This window comes from Catharus ustulatus, chromosome 18 (genome assembly GCF_009819885.2).
Source record: "Catharus ustulatus isolate bCatUst1 chromosome 18, bCatUst1.pri.v2, whole genome shotgun sequence".
NCBI lineage: Eukaryota > Metazoa > Chordata > Aves > Passeriformes > Turdidae > Catharus > Catharus ustulatus.
The window spans coordinates 3,821,349-3,839,859 of record NC_046238.1 but is presented as its reverse complement, the minus strand read 5'-3'; the positions used below and the strand labels follow the sequence as shown (position 1 = coordinate 3,839,859).

The following is an 18,511-nucleotide window of genomic DNA, read 5'->3' as shown; positions in this document are numbered from 1 at the left end:
GCCAGGAAAAGGCCAGGAATGGCACAGGGAATGGCAGGAAAAAGCCAGGAATGGCACTGGAAATGCCAGGAATGGCGCAGGGAATGGCAGGAGAGGTGCTGGGAATGCCAGGAATGGCACAGGGAATGCCAGGAAAAGGCCAGGAATGGCACTGGGTATGTCAGGAAAGGTGCCAGGAATGCTAGGAATGGCACAGGGAATGCCAGGAATGGCACTGGGAATGCCAGGAAAAGGCCAGGAATGGCACATGGAATTCCAGGAAAAGGCCAGGACACAGTGGCAGGTCCCACTGTTCCTTTCCCACAGAGCCTCTCCTTTTCCAGCTAAGGGACAAAGCCACATCCTAGCAGGAAATCCAGCTCCCACAGGTTGACACAGCACAATATCCACTTCCAGGGATGCTGCCAGAGAGCCCCAGCTCCAAGGACATGGAAAATCCATCCAAGACAGCACCTTTGTGTGGAGTAATTCATCCCTAGATGGAAACCTTTCCACCCAGTCCCAGCAGCTGCCCATGAAGAGATGAAGGAGGAGATCCTGGAAGGGCTCTAATGAGGACTGAAATAATTAATTCATTAATTTTCTTATCATTTTGTGAAAAAAAGTTGTGTATTTTAGATGGACATTCTTGCAGAGAAATGAAAGCCCACCAGAGATCAGGCTGTAAAAACACACCTGGTTCCTGCAAAGGTAAAAAACACCAAAAAAAACCCCCAAAACCAGTTCAGGAAGTTTTGGAAAGCCAGCACTGGCTGGAGGAGTTTGGAAAGCAGGAACAGCCGGGAGCTGGCGTCGGCATCGTGCGCTCAGCTAACCCAGAATCCTGGCCCTAAAAATAGCACAGCAAGGGAGAAAAAATCTGCATTATTTATGCCATTCAGTGAGGAAGGAATGAAGAAAGGGAGGAGGAGACCTGAGCCCACCAGAGAGAGCAGCCCCTCGTGGCAGCCTGACCCAAATCCCAGATCTGATGGAGCAGTGGCAGAAAAAAAAACCAGCCAGTGTTGGAAAGATGTTTTCCCACGAGCGGTGACAGCTTCAGATCTGTGGTGACTCGGGTGCCAGCACCTCTGAAATGCTCATGAACCATCCACAGGTTCCCTGCACACAAAATGCCTCTGGGGTTGGTGTTGGATGGCCAGAATTCCATGGGGAAAAGTTGAATAAAGGACCAGCAGCAGGAGGAGGGGGAATTACACGAGCATGGAGTGGTTTTGGTTTTGGTTTTGCCGTGGGCAGGGACACCTCCCACTAAACCAGCCTGGCCTTGGACATTTCCAGGGATGGCCTCACCATCCTCCCAGAGAGGAATTTCTTCCCCAAAATCAAACATTTTAGGAGGTACAGCCCAAAAAGGCCTCGCTGCAGTCAACAGGAGAATCTCAAAGCCACAGAGCCCAGCTGCTCATGTGGATCCAAAATTCCACAAATGATCCAAGCAAAGCCACATTAACACACCAGCTCTCACTCCTCCCCACACAGGAGCTGATTCCCAGCTGGAAGCTGGGCTGGGTGGGCAGCAGAGCCAGACAGAGCCAGCAGTGGGGGACAAGGCTGTGTTGTCACAGCTCTGGTGTCACCAGACAGCAGATGGGAGAGTTCACGAGTTCCCAACAGCAGCAGGGGGCTCGAAATGCAGCAATCCTGGTTCTCATCTCTGTCAAACCCATCCTCAGCACCACAGCCAGGGCGTTCTGTGCTTTCCCACTCTTCCCTGCCAGCCTGACTCCCTGCTCCAGTGTGGGGTGGGGCTGCTGAAGGTGGAATGAGAGATTTGAGGTCATTCCGACCCCAAACCATTCTGGGATTCACTTGAGAGGTGCCATGGTCCATCCCTGCCCTTCACATCCATGGGTGGTTCCTTCCTGGAGAACAGCCCAGCTCTGGAGCCACCACCTGTCCCTGGTGCCTTCCCAGCCCCAGAGCCTTCGGCAAACACAGAAATCCCAGAGATTTCAGCAGAGCTGCATCACCCCAAAACACCAAACCCCATAAACACCCAGCCAGCAATTCCAATTAAAACCTGGATTCTGGCTGTTCCTCAAGTGTTATTTAAAAGGAATTAACCCCAGCCCACCCCATGGAATGCATGATCCAGGTTTTATCATCCCCACCTCACCAAGGGGGAAATTTTGAGGGGAAAACTTCCCTTTTATATGGAAACAAGCACATTACAAACCCCACACCCCCTGCCATCCCTCCTGCTGCGCTGCAGGAGCTCCAAGCAAAGCAGCTTCCAGTTGGAAATCTGCAAGCCCAAACAAACTTATTATAGAAACTGGAACAAATGGCACAATCAAAGGGAGGGAAAAAAACCGAAAAAAATAACTAAAAAAGAGGAAAAAGCCTTTGCATTTCAAGAGATTCATTATTTAGCTGCAAAAATCTCTCCCAGGCTCTCATTTAGCAGGAGCTGCTCCTTAAGTGGGATTTTTGAAGCACTGGAAGAGCTCAGCAGCCAGGACACACCTGTGGCACTGCTTGCAAGCCAAGTACATTTCCCTAATTAAAACATCCATTCAAGAGGGAGAAATTGGGATTTTTCTTTTTTTTTTTTTTTAATTTTTTTTCCATGACTCAAACACTGCTGGGAGAGAACTGTAGAAAAAGTTCAATTTAAAGTCCTGGTGTGAACCTGGCAGGAAGAGCCCTGGGACAGGGGGGTTGTGCCCAGACCCCTGGATTGGGAAGCTCCAGATAAAGGCAATAACTGGGAGAAAAAAAAAAAAAAAAAACAGGTTTCCAGCTCCATCCAGAGATCCAAATCCATCCCATTCTCCCATTAATAACCAAGGCAAGCCCTGCCCTCACCAGGAATGAGATTTCTGCCTTTCCAAAAGCTTTTCTCTCCACTGGATATCATTTTCTCCTCACTTTTATTGCACATAACCAGCCCTGCACGGTTCCAGCAGAATCTGCCTCCCCATCACCCACACTTCAACCACCCATCCCTCTGAGAAGGACTTCAAAGAGCAGAAACATCCTCCCAGTTGTTAAAAAATCCAGAAAAAATCCGGGAGTGGGCAGCCCAGCCCTCAGGGATGGGGAGAGCGTCCCTCACCTGCCAGGGAAAGGGGATTACAGGGATTAGGGAGTGATGGGAGAGAGGCAGGAGAAGCTTGATCTGGAATGTTCCACATGCACCTGAGATAACAGCAATGAAATGGGGCCCTGAGGATGGAAATCAGAATAAACCCTGGGGTCCTGAGGATGGAAATCAGACCAATCCCAGGAAATAAACCCAAACCCAGGAAATCAGCACAATCCTAGGAAATAAAGTCAAACCCAGGAAATAAACCCAATCCCAGGAGACCCTAAGGATAGAAATCAGCCCAATCCCAGGAAATCAGCACAATCCCAGGGGATCCTAAGGATGGAAATCAGCCTAATCCCAGGAAATAAACCCCATCCCTGGGGGTCCTGAGGATGGGAATCAGCCCAGTCCTAAGAAATAAACCCAATCCCAGAGGGTCCTGAGGATGGAAATCAGCCCAATCCCAGGAAATAAACCCAAACTCTGGAAATCAGACCAATCCCAGGAAATAAACCCAATCCCAGGGGGTCCTAAGGATGGAAATCAACCCAATTTCAGGAAATAAACCCAATCCCAGAGGGTCCTGAGGATGGAAATCAGCCCAGTTCCAGGAAATCAGCCCAATCCCAGGAAATCAGCCCAATCCCAGCGGATCCTAAGGATGGAAATCAGCCCAATCCCAGGAAATAAACCCCATCCCTGGGGGTCCTGAGGATGGGAATCAGCCCAATCCCAGGAAATCAGCCCAATCCCAGGAACAGGGCTCAGAAGGGGGAAGGTGAGCAGCCCCAGCACAGTCAGGGACATCCCTGGATGTTCCTGCCCCATTCCAGAGCCCTGGAGCAGGCAGGGAAGGGCTCACAGGCACATCCAAACACATCCCATGATCTGTGGCAGTAAAAAAACCCCACCTTAGGCTGGGCTCAATCCTGGATGGAACAGAAACAGTGGTGGCTTTGGCAGAGCTGGGTTTAGGGTTGGACTCCATGACTGCAGAAGGTTTTTCCAGCCTAAATGATTCCATGAAACTTTCAGGAGAAGAGGGATGGCAGGAGGGACAGAGTGACCACAATGAAGTGCTGATGATCCCAGGAAACAAGGCTTAACAACAGAGCAGGAGTTTGCTGTGTTTAAATATTCATCAGCACTGCAGAAAGGAATGGCCAAGATGTCCTTAATGGGCTTTAAATTGTGGCAGGGAGGACTTTTAATGCAGCAAAAAGTGTAGGAGAAGGATTTGATCCATGAGGAAGGACCTGATCCAGGCCACCACAGTCCACGTGCAGGGATGGGCTCAGCCACCACATCCAGGGGGAAAAAAATTCCAGTGAAACACAAAGGAGGTCACCAAGAGCCTCCAGGATGAAGCCCAGGCTCATCTCCGTGGGGAAATCGTGTGCCTTGAAGGGCTGAATATTAAATTAATTTTCCTGGTGGAAAAGGGACAAGAAAAGCAGCCAAGCTCCAGATTAAGGGAAACATAATTAGAATTGGGATGAGAAATGAGAAGCAATTTTCCTCCTCTCCAAGTGGGCAGGGAGCTAAAGGTAAAACATCACTGAGGCTTTTCCAGGCTGAGCCCTCACCCACAGAGGGGAGACTCCCACAGAGTTTTTCCAACTCACTCCACGCTCATCCAAGTTCTTGCTAAATGTGCTACAGCTAGGTGGTAATTTCTGCAGTCTTGGAAATAAGAGAGGAGGGAAAAGCTCAGCCAAACCCCAACAGAATCTCAAGCAGCACGACTGAACCCCACCTCCTGCAGAAATTGGCACCCAGGAGATGCTCCCAGGCTGTCTGCAGTCACCTCCCTGCCTTGAGCCCCAATTTTATTGTTGTGCTGTCTGCACACAGGGATGGAGATCCCAGGCTGTGCTCCCCAGACAGCTTCCCTGCCACTGAGGTTAATGACTTCATCCCCAGGGATTTCCATCTGCTCCCTCATTATCCCTGTGTCATCCCAGCCATCAGCAGCTGAATTAAAATCCAGTCCTGCTGCAGAGCTGCTCCCCCTGGAGCAAAGGTGGGACCCACGGGGACACAGCCAGGCCACTGCACTCTGAGAGGGGACCACAGGGCCACAGGCAGAGCCAGGAGCCAGCTGTCACCTTCCCTCATCCATTTCTGCCTTGGGATGTTTCAGATCTTTCCCTCAATGCCAGGAACTCATCAGGCAGCCGAGCAGCCTGGCTGGGTTATTGATGGCCCCCAATTAGAGATGCAGAACGGAGTCAATTAGTGCCTGCAGGTGCTCCTGTGGCAGCTGGAAAACAGGATCCTCATGGAGTGCAGCACCACTGTCACCAGAGTGTCACCAGAGTGCCACCAGAGCCAGCACAGAGACCCCCAAGCACAGGGAGAGACAGGACAAGAATGGATCCATCCCTCCCTAATGGATAATCCATTTTCCCTAAAACTTCCAGCCCTGTGTCCCTGATCCCAAAGGATGATCCCGACCACGCAGCAGCTCCTGCTGTGTCATGTTCAAGATGATTCCTGCTCCTCTCGTCCTTCCCTGCGCCACGAGACAAAAAAATCCCCCCCACACCAAGTGTCCCTGTCCTCCAGCCCTCATCAGCATCCAGCTCACGTATCCTGCAGGATCCATCCACCCTCTGAGCTAAAAATATTCCTCCACGGGATTAATTTGAGCTGGGTTTGACACCAAGTCCAATCCCACAAACAACAGCTCAACAAGAGGCATCGATTTGTTCCCAAGACAAGGGGTTGGTGGGATGGGGGATACAGGAGATGGAGAGCAAAAATTGGGAAAGGTTTGAGGAAGGAGGAGGTTCATCCACAGTCCTGGTTGAGGGATTCAGGATTCCTCAAGGATTGGGTGCAGAGCTCAAAGGAATCCCTCAAACACCTCCACTCATTGAGGCAACTCCGAGTATTCACCAAATATTCCCCCTCTGGAATCTCACTCGTGTGAGCCATGCCTTACATTAACCAAAAGCAGTTTTCATGGAATAATAGAATGGTTTGGGTTGGAAAGGACCCCCTGCCATGGGCAGGACACCTTCCACCATCCCAGGCTGCTCCAACACAGCCTTGGACCCTTCCAGGGATGGCACAGCCACAGCTCCTCTGGGTGAGTTTTAATAGATTTATTTCTCCCTTTAGAGGAATAGAAAAATCCAAAAAACTCCCAGAAAACCAGGAGCAGCTCCCTAAAGCAGCCTGGCCAGCCGAGGGCCAGCCACCAGCGCTGCCTCCCTGCCAGAGGCCAGCCCGGATTATTCTGTAATAGCAGGAGCTATCCTGGATAACACCCGAGCCGCTGCCGGGAGGATGATTCCGTACGAGGCTGATCCAGCCGCTGTCCCACATTCCCGGGGCTGAACATCCTTCAGCTCTTGTTGTGCAAAGCCAACAAACACAAAGGGGCTGGCACGGCTCCCGCTACGCCTCCACGCAGGAGGAGAATCAGCTGCGGCTGCACATCCGCCACAATTCCCGGCTCCCAGCCCCTCCAGCCGGCTTTTCATGAATGAGGATGAGCAAACCTCCTCCGGCTCGGCAGAGAAGGGGAAAGGGAAGAGCTGGGAAACAGCTGCACGGAATAAATCTCTCCGCGAGATGATTTACGCCTCATCCAAGGAGCGTGGTTTTGAATGGAATTCTTACTGGGCTGCAAAAGGGCAACGCCAGGGAAAGCTGTTTGTGAGCGCTTGTTGGGAGTGAATCACCGCCACTCCGAGCTGCTTTCACCTGGATTCTGCCAAAAAGCCGCGAGAGGGAAGCGCTGCGTGTTGGAAAGTGATGCTAAGTGATCCCCAGAGGCACATCCATGGGGCACAGCCGAGCCAGGCAGGGAGAGCAGCCCCTGGAGAGGCAAAACCTTCCCAGGATGTGCATGGACCCTCCTAAACAAGGATTTCTGAAAAACGAGGAAGTAAATCCAGCACTTCTCCGCAGCTGGAGCATCCCGTGGCTGCGGTGCATCCCCAATATTTAAGGGACAGCAAAGTGTCCCTGAGCTGGGAGGGAGTTTGGCACTTCCCAAAGCAGGGGGGAGTGTGGCTCCTGCCTGGGCCTGAGTATTTTCCCTGCTAGGAAAAAGTAAAAGAGCTGTGGATGCTTAAACTCCCATAAACAGGGATTATGGAGATCCCCTCTGGAAAACCATCCCCAGCAGAGCAGGGGTATGGATAGCTCGGCATGACTCGTTTCACCTGGCAGGGAAGGAAACACGGGAATGCCCCTGGTGAAAAGTGAGGCACCAGTGGCTGTGGGGACCCCCCAGAACATCACTCAGCCCCCCCTCTTCTAGTGTGGGGATGGATCCATCCCCCCTCCAACAGCACCAAACCCCTCCGTGCTCTGGCTCAGCCCTGCACAAGCACTGAGCTGTTACCAGCGCTCCCTTTTGGGCTGAAATAAAAACCCCCGGGCTGAGAGCAGAGCCCCCCGAGGCACCGGAGCCGCTCCTGCCCTGCGCCAGGTCCGTGCTGGCCGGGACCCAAAGATCCCCCGCAGGCTCCTCGGAGGAGAAGCTCCGCAGTGCAGAGGCTGCTGCCCAGGAAAGCAGCCAAGCAGAGCCTCCTCCCGCGGCCCGGGGTCCCTGTGTCGCTGTCCCTGGTGTCACCAGCCCCGCCTTACCCGATGCGCTCCTGCTCCATCTCCTCCATCTTCTCGGCGCGGGCGATCACCCGGTTGATGATTTCCTTCTCCTCGTCCGTCAGCTCCTCGCCCTTGCGCTGCCGCTCGGGCTGTGCTGTCCAGCCCGCCGGGAGCCTGCGGGGACAGGGATCGAGTGGGACAGGGATCCAGAGGGACAGGGATCCAGAGGGGAACAGGGATCCAGAGGGGAACAGGGATCCAGTGAGAGTAGGGATACAGAGGGGACAGGGATCCGGTGGGACAGGGATCCAGCGGGAACAGGGATCCGGTGGGAACAGGGATACAGAGGGAGCAGGGATCCGGTGGGACAGGGATCCAGAGGGAACAGGGATCCAGTGGGAGTAGGGATCCAGCCAGGCAGGGATCCAGAGGGAACAGGGATCCAGAGGGAGCAGAGACCCAGCAGGACAGGGATCCAGCAGGAACAGGGATCCAGCAAGGACAGGGATCCAGCAAGGACAGGGATCCGGTGGGGACAGGGATCCAGAGGGAACAGGGATCCAGCAATTCCCAGCCCTGGCTGCACTCAAATTCCCAAACTCAGCCCACATCCCCATCCTCCTGATCCCATCTGGTGAGCTGGGATCGTCCTCCTGATCCCATCCACGCATGGCTGGGAGTTCTGAGCTCCATTTTTAGGGGGTTTCATAAGGAAACATTGGTTTCATAGAGAGGGAAAACTCCTTTTCAGGAATATTCCCATTATTTCTACTTTTCCTGGAAGGCCAGGTTTGCCTGGCAGCCACAGGACCAGGGTGGTGGCACAGGAGTGGGTGGCTTTTTTTTTTTTTTTTTGGGAACATTTCTCCGAACATGGGAGTGTTTCTCCCTCTAACATCATTCCCAAAGATCCTCTCTCCCAGCCTGGGCGTCAACCTGGTGACAGGAGTCTGCCACTCAGGGGTGTAAAAAGGAAAACATTCCTCACCTCCCTGCTCATCCAAACACCTTTCCTGGCTCTTTTCCCTCTGGATTGAACAGACCCACATGGTCTTGAGCTTTAAGTTCATTAAAACCCTGTGCAACAATATTTTTTTGCATCCAAACCCAGTTTTTTTCCCTGTTCTCAGACCATCAAAGCAGCAGGAAAAGAGGAATAAGAGAAAAATAAAAGAAAGAAAGGTACTTACTGCTCCTTCTCGCTGCTGGGAAGCACAGGGGAAAGAGAGGGAACAAGGATTAGGTGAGAGCAGGGATGAGGAGAGCACAGCCAGTGGGTGACAGTCCCCAGCTGTGGGGTGACCCCACACCTCCAGGCACCAAACCCAGCCCCATCCAAGCTGGGGATGTGCTGCAGTGGCAGGACAGAGGGACAGCAGCAGGTCCCTGCACACCCCGGCTCTGTCCCCAGTGCCACCAAAATGTCCCCATCCAACAGCGCTGAACCAATTCCTGGTGTCCCCACAGGAAGAAGCTGTGTCACCACCCAGCTGGGGGCTGTCCCTGCTCTCACCTGGCTCGGAGGGACATGGTTCTGTCACTGGGGCACATCCACCGGTCAGAGGAGCCGCCCAGCACCGCGTCGGTCATCGCCGGCCACCCCGGGCATCAATGTGGGGACACCAGGGCCCCGCTGACTGTCCCCAGCCCAGCACTGCAGGGACTTCAATCACTTTGCTCCCAGATGCCAATGAAGAAGTGGAGCTTCGAGCCAGGCTGTAGGGAAAAAAAAAAAAGAAAATTAACAAAATAAAATATCCCTAAAAGTCCCGCTGGGAAATCTTTGTGGGGTTAGGGGGGTTTGGAGCAGGAATGTCACTTCAGTGATTGGATATTGAGACACAGAAGCCTCCAGTCACCTCCTTCCCAGGAGGGCAGCACAGCCTGGATGTAATTAATGAATCCCCAACTTCACATTAATTATGAGGTTTCAGAGGCAGGAGGGAACAGGGGGATCCATTCAGGGAAACTTTCTCCCCAAATTCCAGCATGCCTCGCTGTCCTTTCCCAAACCACATTTCCTCTGGAAATTAATCTCCTCCTTTTTAACCTCCAAAAACTGAAGCTTTTGCCAAGTGGATTCAGGAGGGAAAACAGCACCAGGACTCAAACAGGAGTTCTGGACTCATCCAGAGAGGGTTTTTCAAACCCTTCTCCCTAAAATACAAATGGATATTGAATCCACAGCCTGGTTGTTGCTTTATTCCCAGTTTTGGAGGGGTTTTGCCCCTCCACCCACTCCTCCTACTCACTGCAGGGGATGGGGATGGATGGATCCATTCATCCCTCACCTCTTCTGAGGGAAAACCAGGGATTTGACAGATTTGCCTGCAGCAGAGCTTAAAAATTCACCAAAAAATTCCTCTGCAGAGCCCAGCCATGGACAACAAGGCTGCTCCCAGCCCATGGATCATTCACCTTCCCATCCTGCTGCCCTGGGATGATGCTGCCTTGGATTCCTCCCTGCCTGGAAGGGAATCTCAGTTCCCCTCATCCCAGCAGGTCCCAAAAGCAGCATCCCAGCAAGACCAGAGCTCTGCCAAACTGGTAAATTCAGCTTTGTAGGGCACCAAGCAACTCCAGCAAAACTCCAGCAGAGAAATTGGGGAGATTATACCAAGGAAATGATGGAAAATGGGAGTTGGCAAACCTGCCCCACTGAAATCACCAGCTCCAAACCAAAACCACCCAACTTTCCCAAAATAAAAGAGGGGAAAAATCACTCTGCAGCACTGCAGGGGTTTCTCATCTCTCTCTGAGGAGTCAGTGGAAGCTTGAGGCTCACCTTGGCTTCATGGAAAACTTGGGGGATGTAAAGAAGTATTTTTGGAAAAGCAGGAGAAGCGAAGCACGTGGGTAATTAGTGCTCTGCTGGTTCACACAGCGCCCGCTCCCGTGCCAAACCAGAAGGCTCCGATTAACAAGGTCACTTAACCAAGCAAATTGTTCACTTAAATCCCCCCCACCACCTCCACAATCCGCACTGCAGCAGCGAATTCCTGCTGGGAACGAAGAGTCCCAGCACAGCCTGGGGGTCCTGGGCTGGGCACAGATTGAGTGGGGCAGCACCACGATGTCACCTCCCATTTTTTGGTGGTCCCAAGGTCACCTGGGGCAGCAATGCCCACCCCAACCGTACAAAAAAGGGGGAAAATCTCTTTTTTTCCCCCAGCAAAGAGGGATCAGGAAGGAACACTCTTTTCCCCAGCTGGAAGTTCGTGCTAACAGCAGGAGGCTGCGAGTGTTCCGCTTTGCTGCGGATGGAGCCGAGCCCGGGGCCGGCTCCTGAAGGAATACACAACTCCTTTCTCCTCCTATAAATAATAGATTTGGAAAATCTACTTTGCATTACTTCCAGCAACTACCCCCGCTTGCCCTAATGCTTTCTCCAGCATTTTTAGCGCATGGGAAAGAACAAAATAACAGCTCAGGGTGGCTTTTCCTCCCCCCCACTGCCAAATCCTGGCTCCTGAGCACCGGGATGTGGCCATGCAAGCAGGGATCGATGGGATGCAGCAGCATTTCCTTAATGAAATGGAAATATCCCAGCCTAGGAGGGTGCCAAGACCTTCCAGGGTTTGGCTGAGCCCGGAGGGTCCCGGTTTTGCTGCCCTGGTGTCGGTGGGGACGTGAGGAGCTGCCTCATCCCGAGGTTTTCCGATGGAGGCTGGCAGCTCCCGCCGGCACCAACGTGGCACATCCTGGCCAGAGCCAGGAATAGCAGTGAGGTCTTAATTTCTGGCCTTGAGGAAGGGCCACATGACTCCAATCAGGCCGCTCCATTACTCCTGTGTGACGGAGCCCGAGGATTTGGTCGTGCTTTAACAGAGCGGGATGGAACGACTTCCGTGGATCCCTGTGCCGGAGCTGCCGACTTGTGGGCTCACCTCCAGCACCCAAAACCTGGCAGGTGCAGTGTCAGGGGTTGGCAGGTGCAGTGTCAGGGGTTGGCAGGTCCCATTTTCCCTCCAGCAGCTGTGGGAAGGCTGGAAAAGCAGCAGGATCCCCATCCCACCCCATGGCTCAACCCACAACCCAACACCTGCACAAAGGGCTGCACCAAGGCACCCCTCGATCCAAACCAGGGGAGAAGAGAGAAAATTCCATCTTTTCCAAGCTCCCAGGGCAGGGGTGAGGTTTTTCCAGCGAGCTCCACACTTGCCAGTCGATGCCTGCAGAGATTGTCTCCAGCAGACACTGACACAGGCAACCTATTTCTCCCTCCAGCCTCCTGAGCTCTGCAATGCAGCTTTCTTAAATATTGAATAAGTCTGCTGCTCTCACCACCTGCCAGTGCCAATGATGAGGTAATTTTTCCATTGACAAAGCCTGATGTGATTAATCTGGGTGGAAAGATGCAGATTTTGGAGATCATGCACTCACCTGGAGCACGGAGCAGCAGCCAGACCCCAACCAACCAACCCGAGCTGCTGCTCCGGTGCCAAGTGGGAGATTGTTGGGTGTCATCACCAAGCAGGAGGTTTGGAAGTGGAACGGATCCAAAGTGATTCTCTGTTGGGATGGTGGGGTTTGCACGGTGGCACTGGAGCAGGTTTATGGAAAAATGAGGGGTGAGAATGGAATTGCCTGATTTTGGGGCTCATTTTGGGGTGACAAGGACCCAACTGGGACCCTCCCAGATGAGCAGCGTGAGGAGCAAATGCCAAAGATGGGATGAGCCAGGATGGAATTGTCTCCTTAGCACACCAAGTTTGGCTGGAAACCCCTCCCAGCTCCTGGGGACATTTCCATCCATCTCCCAATTCCATCAGGAGCAGATCCTGCCCTGCTCCATACCTGGCACCCAGGAAGGGCTGCAAACCACAAGGAATTCCAAATCCTGCCCAGACACCTGGCACAGACACCACAGCCCACATCCAGCTGTGCCCTCAGCATCTCCCAACATCCAGGCTCGTCCTTTCCCAGGAAAAGTTTTCCCACAGCATTCCCTGTGGAACATTCCCTATGCATGGCTATAGGGACAGGCAGCAGCTCCTCACCACCCTCAGGCTCCAGGCAGGATTTGGCACTGCTGGATTTACCTGCAGAGGGAGGGAAAAGGGAAAACATCCCCCAAAATATCTGCAGGAGCAGCTGTGTGACACTGCAGGTGACAGGAGGGGCAGGAGGGCACACACCCAAACTCCCTCAAATCCCATCCCCGCATTCCTCTCATCCCACGTGCAAATTCTTTCAGAAAGTTCGGGCAAAACTGGGCAAGCTGCCCAATGGATGGTGCTCAGGGAACAGCCCACGGGCCAGGCTTTCCTTGGAAGGAGGATGAGGGAGGCAGAGCTCAGCTGGCAGGAGCTGCTGGGGCTGGAGCTGCTCCCGGACACCTGGACAAGGCACAGGACAATGGCAGAGGGAGCAGCAGGTGACACAGCCGTGGCTGTGGGCTCCCACATCCTCCTGCAGGGAGGGATCAGAGCCCTGAGTGCCCCACAGCAGCTGAGGAGTCCTGGGAATGGGAATGCAGCTTTTGGGAAAGACCCAAAGCCAGCCCTGGGTCACCACATCCTTCAGCCCCACACAAACCCTGGTAGGGAACAGCAGCCCCACAACTTCCCGGGTCAGTGTGGGACTAATTAGTTAATTAAAGCTCAATGTGACAGCCACAGCCCACAGGTGACAGTGACAGAGCAGAGACAGGAAAAGCAAAGCTGTGTCTCCACTGTTCTCCCATTAAATCCACACCACAGCCACTGGGAGTCTTTGGGAACACCGATCCCTTCTGGCTTGGCTAATGCCACTGCTGCCTTTAAATTCCCACAAGGTGCTGAGAACTGCCTCTATTCCACTCCTCCTGAATTCCCAGCTCCCCATCATCCTCCAGACAAAGCTGCATCCCAAGGCAGCTGAGCAGCAGTTCAGTCAATTTTATTTAAGCAGCACGTTGACATTTCCTCCAGCAGCTCCCTCCCAAACCAAACACTGTAAGGATGCTGTCACAAGGATTTACTCCCCTTGATTAATTACAGGAACGACAATAGCAAAAAAATTAAATAAATAACTCACTCCTAGGTGTATCCAACTCACCCAGAGATGCCAGAGGGGCAGATCCAAGTGAGGTCTGAGCACACCCCGAGCCCACCCAGTGCTCCTGATGGTGCTGCCATCGCTCCTCAGGAGCTGCTTAGCAACACAAAGATCCTGCAAGGATCAGGCACAAGGAGCAGGGCCAGGGAGCACGGGCAGAGCCACCCTCGATGGCAGGGCCAGGGAGCACGGCCAGAGCCACCCTCGATGGCAGGGCCAGGGAGCACGGCCAGAGCCACCCTCGATGGCAGCACTGGCCCCTCACACAGGGACAGTGATAGGAGGAGGTTTAGCCATGGGAAAAGGTGAGAAGCACCAGCCAGGTGAGCTCGGAGGTGCCAAGTCCTACTGGCTGCCAGGGGACAGTGACAGACCCCACAAGGTGCCCCAGGGGTGGTGGAGGGCTGTGGTGTCACCCCCCAGAGGAGCCACACAGTGCCAGGCCTGTGGGGAGGGGTCCCCTCAGCATCACAGCGTGAGCATCCCCAGGGCAGAGAGGAGCTCGGGGTCTGCACCAGCCTGGGCACTGTGGCCTCCCAGTTTCCCCAATTTCCCCTCCCCACAACCCCTCAGTACCTGATTTCACAGAGCCAGATGTGTCCCCATCACTGCCACCCCAGATCCAAACCGGAGAGCTGCATCCAAACCTGGAGAATGGAATTGCTGCTCCCACCTCGTGAACCTTTATAAAGCAGCACGGGCTCACCCCCAGCCACTCCCCGGCCTGAGGAAGGCGGGGAAATTCATCACCCGGCCTTGGGAGGCAGAGCCCCCTCCCTCCCTTCCTTCCTTCCCTTCCCTCCCTTCCTTCCCACCCTCGAGCGCTCGGCTGGGACCACCCGGAGAGGTTCATTACTCCGGGCGCTAATTGGCAGTGACTGCAGTGTCAGCGTCACCGGGCTGCGGGCGGCAGGAGGGCACCGAGCCGGGGCCACCAGCGAGCTGGCACAGGGGTCACCGCTGTCACCACAGCCGCGGGGACACGGGGACACGGGGAGCCAGTGCCTCCAAACTTGCGCTCAAAGCGAGCCCGAGCCCCTCTCCCTCCGCAGTTTTCCTCCCCTGCCCTTCCCAAAGCTGGGGATGCTCCACACCAACAATGTGCTTTTCCCACAGGAATTGTGTTCCGGAGCGGGAAGAGGAGCTGCAGGCAGGCAGGGGCTCGGAGCGGGGCTGGGATCCGCTGGGTTCCCTCCCTGCAGGTGCCAGCTCGCAGCTCGCACCGCATCGCCCGGCGGTGTCACAGCGCCCACCCAGCTCCTGCGGGATGCGACAGCGACTCCCGGCGTGGGGCTCAGCCCCGCGGCTCCGCGCCCCCTCCCCAGGAAACCCTGAGGCACATCTGAGTCAGCCCTCCAGCAGCAGCTCGCTCCATCGCTCCCGGATGAATGATGCATCATCAGATAGAGCTCAGTGTCACAACATTAACAATATTTATTTTCAGGCTAAGCTGCAGCCTGGGCTTTTGATACCAGTAATTAAAGCAAATGGTTCATCTGTTCTCATCTCCGCATCCCTGGAGCCAACTGGCCGCGTTTGGCAGCTTTGTGTTTTCTCTTTTTTTTTTTTTGTTTGGTTTTTTCTTTTTTTTTTTCGGGTTTTTTTTTTTTTTTTTTTTTCTTGCAACCTCATGGGAAGAGGGGGATCAGGCTGATCCACACACGCTCCCAGGATCCCGGGAGGAGCGAGCCCAGAGCAGAGCCCCGGCCGGGGCAGCTGCCTTTGCTCTGAGCTGTTCGGGCAGGGAAATGAAGGAGCGCTCATCATCACACAAAGACAAATCGCTGCTCCAGCTTACAGCCAGAATTATTAGAAAGACACCAGCAAGAGATAAGCAGGTGCCTTTTCTGAAAGAACCCATCCCTGGGAGCCACAGCTTCCAGCAGTCCCAACCTCATTCCCGAGGGGGTTTTGCCTCCTGGATGTTCCAGGCTACTCCAGAAAGGTTTTTGATGCCTTTTTTTACATCACTTTGGTCCATGCTGGGAAAGGAGCAGCACCTGCCAGAGCACACGGGCTGCCCTGAGCCGGGCAGTGATGCCCTTGCAGAGCCCCAGCAGGAGCAGGGCATCCCAAAATGTCCCAGCAGCAGGGTCGGGGCTGTCCCCACACCCCCCTCTGCCAGGATTCTGGGAAGGGGCTCAGCCTTGGAGCCACCGCAGCTCCCACCGGGCACACTGCGGGGACGGGGGAAAGAGCCAATTTTGGGGGGTTTCAACCCCCACAAACACCCGACACACTCCGAAGTTTTGCGCACACGGCCAAGAGGAGCAGCAGCACCCAGAGCCTCCCCAGCCCGCACCCACGGGCGCTGCCAGCCCCGCGCCCCGCCCGGGACCCCTCCAGCCACCCACGGGGGTGTCACCCATCGCCCCCACCCCCCGGGATGCCCCAACTTTCGAGAGTGGGGTCCGGGAGCGAGGGACACCCCCGGCCGTGCATCCCGACCCCCGGAGCTGCATCCCCATCCCTGTCCCTGCGGAACCCGCGGCACATCCGAGACCCCCCCGCTGTCGCTGCCGCGCCCCGCTGCGGCTCCGGGGACCCCTGACCCCCCCTTACCTGGGCTGGGCTCCCGGGGTTTCGGGGTTTCGGGGTTTTGGGGCTCCGGGGCCGCTCCCCGCGCACGGCAGCGCTGGCGCTGCGCGGCTCCGGCGGCGGCACTGCGGACGGTGCGGGGCGGTGCGGGGAGGGGACACGGGAGGGGACACGGGAGGGGACACGGGAGGGGCCGCCCCCCTCCCAGGCGCAGCCTCTCGGCCCCTGTGGCACTCCCACTCCCCACAGAGGGACCCCCTGTGCTCGCCCTCTCCACCAGCCCGTTCCCTCTCCCTGTCTCTTCCATTCATCCTCCTCTCCCACCCTCATCTTCCATCCCCCATCCCATCCCATCCCATCCCATCCCATCCCATCCCAGGTGAGATCCCCACCTGCAGAGCTGCCCCAGCTCTGGGATCCCAGCACAGGGAGAGCCTGGAGTGAGACCAGAATGACACAAAGATGCTCCAAAGGTTGGAGCCAGGCTGGGAGAGCTGGGAATGATCATCTGGATAAGGGAAAGCTCCAGGGAGAGCTCAGAGCCTAAAAGGGGCTCCAGGAGGGCTGGAGAGGGACTGGGGATGAGGGATGGAGGGACAGGACACAGGGAATGGCTCCCACTGCCACAGGGCAGGGTTGGATGGGATATTTGGGAGGAATTCTTCCCTGTGATGATGGTGAGACCCACAGCTGCCCTGGATCCCTGGAGATGTCCAAGGCCAGGTTGGATTTGGAGCACCTTGGGATGGTGGAAGGAGTCCCTGCCCGTGGCAGGGGTGGAATGGGATGAGCTTTAAGCTCCCACCCCCTCCCCAGTGCAGCATCCACCAAAAGCTGTGGGAGCTGCTGCCCCTCCCAGTTCCCAATCCCTGCAGGTCCCACAGCCTGGCCCTTCCCAGGTCCTGAGGAGCTCCTGACCCCCAGGCACAAACCAGGACCACGCTGGCTTCCTCATCCCTCCAGCTGCATTTCACCCATCTCTCACCTGGATTTCCTAGAAAAGGTTTTCCCTCAGCTGCAAGGAAACCCCTCATGAAAACCCCCTGCTTTAGACAGAAATCCCTGAAGGATGGAGCTTTTTCCTGCCTTCAGCCAGGAAAGTATTGCAGCACTGAAGGCTGAGTGTTGATTGGCATCAACTGGATCCTTGATGGACGTTTTCTTCTCTTCCAGGCCCAACTCTGTGTTTTTATTTAGCAAAAAAATGCCTCACTTATGCAAAATACTTGGAGAGAGAAGCACAGGGACTTTCAAGCTGATCTGTCTTGACACCTTCCTTGGAGATTCACAAAAAGCAGCAGCAATTTGAAAATCAGATCTAAAAGTGGCTTTCCAGAAAGGAAACAAAGCAACACCTGCACTTGTCTGTTCTAAATCCCTGGCACTTCCACTCTCCTTTTTTTAGCCCCACTTCGAAAATAAAAGAGGCAGTTGGAATTTTTTTTTGTGGAATTGGAAGTGCAGTTTGGCAGTCTGGCAGATCCTCCAGCAGAACAAAGCAGGGAGGGTTATATATTTAGTTCTGCATTCATTTGTACATTCATTTATTTATTCATTTACACATTTATTTATGTATTCATTTTATGTTTATTTATATATTTATTTATATATTCATTCATGTATTCATTTCTATATTCATTTATATATTTATTTTTATATTCATTTATTTATTCATTTCTAGATTCATTTATATATTTGTTTTAGATTCATTTAAATATTCATGTATGTATTCATTTCTATATTTGTTTCCTCCCAGCTGTATCTTCACGCTCGCTGCCCCTCTGGTTCTCCAGGAATTGTTGTTTCCCTTGGGATCTGTCTGAGCACGGAGCTTCCCACCCCATTTGACCCCAGAGCATCCTGCCCAGATGTGGATGAAGCACCAGGCACTGCAGATCCTGCCTGGATTCTCAAATTCCAGTGCAGAGGCAAAAATCCTGGAAATTCTTGGGGCTGTGCAGCCTTTCCCTGAGGCATAACCCCAAATTCATGGGTGCAGACAGCTCCAAGCATCAAATTCCTGTCAGATCCAGACTTTCCCAACCTGGGATGCAGCTGGGGACAGGGATGGAGCTGGGGATGGAGCTCTGGATGGAGATGGAGAAAGGATGGAGATGGGGATGAGGAATCCGTGAGGAAAGCTCTCCCCTCATTTACAGCATAATTAGTGGTGTCTAATTGAAGCACCAGACTGGAGATAGGGAGGGATGAGCCAGCACCAGGCTGGGATTATCCCTCTGGTATCGACAGTCTGGTGGAAAATGGAATGTGAATTTTATACAACAATTTTTCTTCTATTTTTAATTAAGATTAAAGGAGTTCCAGTGGCAATGG

At 54.1% G+C, this 18,511-nt stretch overlaps 1 protein-coding gene across 6 annotated transcripts in view; it reads right to left on the bottom strand.

Moving 5' to 3' along the window:
• The window catches only part of RPH3A (rabphilin 3A), a 30,799-nt gene extending 14,495 nt beyond the window's left edge, over nucleotides 1-16,304 (bottom strand). For 2 of the 6 annotated variants that reach the window (XM_033075600.2, XM_033075605.2), the window contains exons 1-4: nucleotides 16,202-16,304; nucleotides 9,118-9,316; nucleotides 8,791-8,809; nucleotides 7,640-7,774 (exon numbers count right to left, since the gene is read on the bottom strand). In XM_033075600.2, the coding sequence (XP_032931491.1) occupies nucleotides 7,640-7,774; nucleotides 8,791-8,809; nucleotides 9,118-9,190 (227 nt within the window). In that variant the 5' untranslated portion in view covers nucleotides 9,191-9,316; nucleotides 16,202-16,304. Of the gene's footprint in view, nucleotides 1-7,639; nucleotides 7,775-8,790; nucleotides 8,810-9,113; nucleotides 9,317-14,215; nucleotides 14,293-16,201 lie in introns of those variants that run through there. The other 4 variants (XM_033075601.2, XM_033075603.2, XM_033075602.2 and 1 more) reach the window with 4 other exon arrangements.
• Between the last annotated feature and the right edge of the window lie 2,207 nt (nucleotides 16,305-18,511).